The 3,711-nt window shown below is 45.1% G+C and overlaps 1 protein-coding gene across 1 annotated transcript; it reads right to left on the minus strand.

Annotated features, from left to right (window-relative positions):
- Positions 1-1,842: 1,842 nt before the first annotated feature.
- On the minus strand, positions 1,843-3,711 carry foxd1 (forkhead box D1). Its single transcript, XM_003965307.3, has one exon. It carries the CDS (start codon positions 3,449-3,451, stop codon positions 2,423-2,425), a length of 1,029 nt encoding a protein of 342 aa, XP_003965356.1. The 5' UTR covers positions 3,452-3,711; the 3' UTR covers positions 1,843-2,422.

Below are 3,711 nucleotides of genomic sequence, written 5' to 3' on the forward strand. Positions count from 1 at the left end.
TTTCAAGCTCGACAGATTTAAAGTCAATGTGTTTAATAACACATTAATATGACAGATAGTTGTCAGATTTATATAAACTAGTACTCTTTTCTGAACACACACTTCTTAATTTAAAATCCAAACAATATAGGAATCTGATTTATGTCTGGTTTTGCTTGGTAGTATTTGCACACACACACACACACACACACACACACACACACACACACACACACACACACACACATTATTTGTCAACGCTGATGCAGAAGTTCTCGAATTTATCCATAAAGTCACACTTTCTTTGACATTCCCGTCCTTCTCAGAAGCGTCCGTGAACCATTAAAACACACTGACTCACAATGCAGTGTGTTTCCTGGGCTGAGTGCTGTGCTTTCTACCCTCTCCTAATGACCTGTAACCCAGCACACAAACTGCTGGTTGAGTCATGCTGGAGGAGCCTGATGTCCACATGATATCTTAGCAGTACAATACAGGAGGAAAAGAAATAAATACATCTAAAAAATACAGATGGAACTGTAAAATTACAATTTATTTACTAAGATTTTGCGTAGATTAATAATAATAATATATAATATTATTATATTATATATAATGCCATAATAATATGGCATTTTAATATCAACGTTAAAAAAACAGTACATCGCGATGGATAGATAGATAGATAGATAGATAGATAGATAGATAGATAGATAGATAGATAGATAGATAGATAGATAGATAGATAGATAGATTTGTATTATGCAGCTGTGGAGAAGTAAGCCCAATTTAAATCCAGCACGAAATCATCAGTTCCCGGCCATATGGATCATTTACAGTGATGCATGCGTCAGGGCTCATTATTGGATTTAAGAGGTAATGCCCTACAGACTGTTAAAGGATAATGCGTGTACGCCTTTACCATGAATACGCCATAAACGGGCACATCTAGTGCGTCATATATCATTAACGCGACTTTTTTCTATTGTTTTCTGGTCCCTTACTATTTGTAAACAAATCCATACAGTACAACTGACCTCCTTCCCCGCCGCTTTCTCTGCAGCGTGTATGTGTGCGTGTGCGTGTGTGATTGTCTGGTTGCGTGTTACATCATCACGCAATGGCTGTCCTCTCCTGGCCTAGTGAACTGGCTCTAAGCGCTGCACCAATTTAGCTATCTACTACACACACGTTGCTTTGAATCAGAGGAGGCAGACACGGGCAGTCAGCCGGGAGCACACATCCAGTCACGGAAGCAGCAGGCCTGCACAATAAAGGTTATATGCGGAGCTCATGAAATATGGAATGATAGAGGTCGGGTACACACAGCAGTACGTTAACACAGGTGCTCCAGCACATGGTCCATATACCTGCAAATGTGTGCGTAAATGCGCATCGCCTCCCGAGAAGCTACAGCTGCTTTAACGGGAAAACAACAATATAAAATCAATTAAATGATAAAGGTTCGAGCTGGCTGTGTGGCACATCACGCCGAAATTTCGGGAGCATCACTTCAATTGGTTTTAAAAAATGACCAAAAACCAAATGCATTTTTCTTCGAACCGATTTGACGTATTGGGGGGCATTTACAGCCCCCCATCTCAGCCTGCTGGCATCCTGCAGTGTAATTATGAGGATGAGTGTGAGAGCGGTCAGGTGGACACGCACGCCTCATGTGCACATGAGACATCTGAACTCATGCAATGTTCACATGTTTATGTTTTCGGGATCACAATGCGCAAAGTTTGCTCTAACTCCCAAAGACGGGACACTTTATACTTCTGGAATATTTCAAAATTTAAATCCTGGTCGTACTTAAAGACCCAGGAGGCAAACAAAGTTATTTCCAAGAACCTTAACCTCTTTTTTGTCAAAACGAAATTTATTTTTTGTTGAAAAACAAACTGTGTAAAAATATCACACTTCAGTTACACAATAATTGCCAAACTGTACAAGGTTTTATTACTGGAATAAACACACACTGCATATGTTATTATAAATGTATGACTTTTCTCTGTTTTTTAATACAAAGTTCAACTGAAAAACCATTAAAAACGTTTTTGATCTGCCAGATCTATTAGAAAAACATGAAGGTGATTGACACAAATACATTATTATCAGCCTATTCTTTAACATGTGTTCATTTATAAGTCCTGAGACGTCCTAAGCAGTGACAGAAATGAATTATTTGATGGAAAAAACAAAGATCGTCATCAAGAGGATTCACTCCGAAAAGAAATGAACATAAATATATTATTATTATATATTTTTTTAAAAAACAGCATGAATATAGGCACAAATAGTGTTGCTTATGTCCATCATTCCGCTGTGTGCTATCAAGCAAAACATACAAAAATAATCCTACCTTCAAAGAGAGGGGGGCGTTTTTGTGTTTGATGCTGATTTCTTTTATTTTTAGTCTCTTCAACCGTGTTTAAGACATTTAACAGCCGCTAGAGCCGCTGACAACTCTATTCGGAAAGTTTTCGACCGGGTGTAAAACAGCTCCGGGGTGACCCGCAGCTGCAGGCCCCAAAGAAGATGGTAAAGTCGGTACGACAACTGGGGGAGTCCTGGAGGGGCTCACGGCCCCGCCGATGATGCTCTCTATGGAAAAGGGTGAGCGCTGCACCGGTGAACTCGACTTCTGCACCGGGGCCGCAGCCTGCACGCCGGCTGAGGTCAGACTGGAACTAAGCTGCGGATAAAACCTGCTCCTGGCTAAGTCCGTGGTGGTGGCCATCAAAGACGGCGCCGGGATAATGGTTCCCGTGTGTGAATGCCTTGAGTGCTGCTGTTGTTGCTGTTGCTGGAAAGCAAAAAGTGCAGAGTGCGTGTGGTAGGACTGGAGCTGGATGCCGTATCCCCCGCAGCCGTAGGGTCCGTACCCATACGCGGCCGCCGCCGCGGGGAGGAAGCCGTTGTGCTCCCGCAGCAAGTCCTGCGGCTGCTGCCGCTTGAAGCGCTTCCTCCGCCTCAGAAAGCTCCCGTTGTCGAACATATCAGCCGATTCCGGGTCCAAGGTCCAGTAGTTGCCCTTCCCAGGATTCCCAGGCTCCCTTGGTATCTTGACGAAGCAATCGTTGAGAGACAAGTTGTGCCTGATGGAGTTCTGCCAGGCCGGGAACTTCTCCCTGTAGTACGGGAAGCGATTGCTGATGAAGTCGCAGATCTCACTGAGGGTGAGTCTCTTCTTTGGACTCTGCAGGATGGCCATGGTGATTAAGGCGATGTAGGAGTAAGGGGGCTTCACCAGCGTGTTCTTGCCCGCCGGTTTGAAGGTATCCCTTGTGGAGGTGGAGCTGTCCAGGCACGGAGGAGAAGAGCCGTCCAGGAGGATGCCGTCGCGCATCTGTGCCACCTCATCCACGTAAGAGCGCGTCTGATTGTCCTCTTCCCCTTCCCCGACCACGTCTATGTCGGTCTCTTCCGAAAGGATGGAGGCATCCGACATCTCGGAGCTCAGAGTCATGGCTCTCACACGGATGTGCCCTCCGACGCCAGATGGGGAAGACGATAGGAGCTGCCCTGTCCTCTCTCTTCACTAACTCCACAGATGATGGGGGGAGAGGAGAGGAGCACGTGTCGCCGTGGGTGAGAGACGCCCCCCCCAGTATCTCGCTATTTCCATATGTTTCTCAGGATATATTTTAATCGCGCAGTCAGGACCTGCGACCCTCAAAACCGGGCTGACGACTGCGCCGGGAAACGCGTAAAGGTCCAAACCTTGAA

This window comes from Takifugu rubripes, chromosome 6, assembly GCF_901000725.2.
Source record: "Takifugu rubripes chromosome 6, fTakRub1.2, whole genome shotgun sequence".
NCBI classification, from domain to species: domain Eukaryota; kingdom Metazoa; phylum Chordata; class Actinopteri; order Tetraodontiformes; family Tetraodontidae; genus Takifugu; species Takifugu rubripes.

Excerpts from the sequence above, each read along its gene's own strand:
- foxd1 (XM_003965307.3), bottom strand. The coding sequence starts at position 3,451 with ATGACTCTGAGCTCCGAGATGTCGGATGCCTCCATCCTTTCGGAAGAG.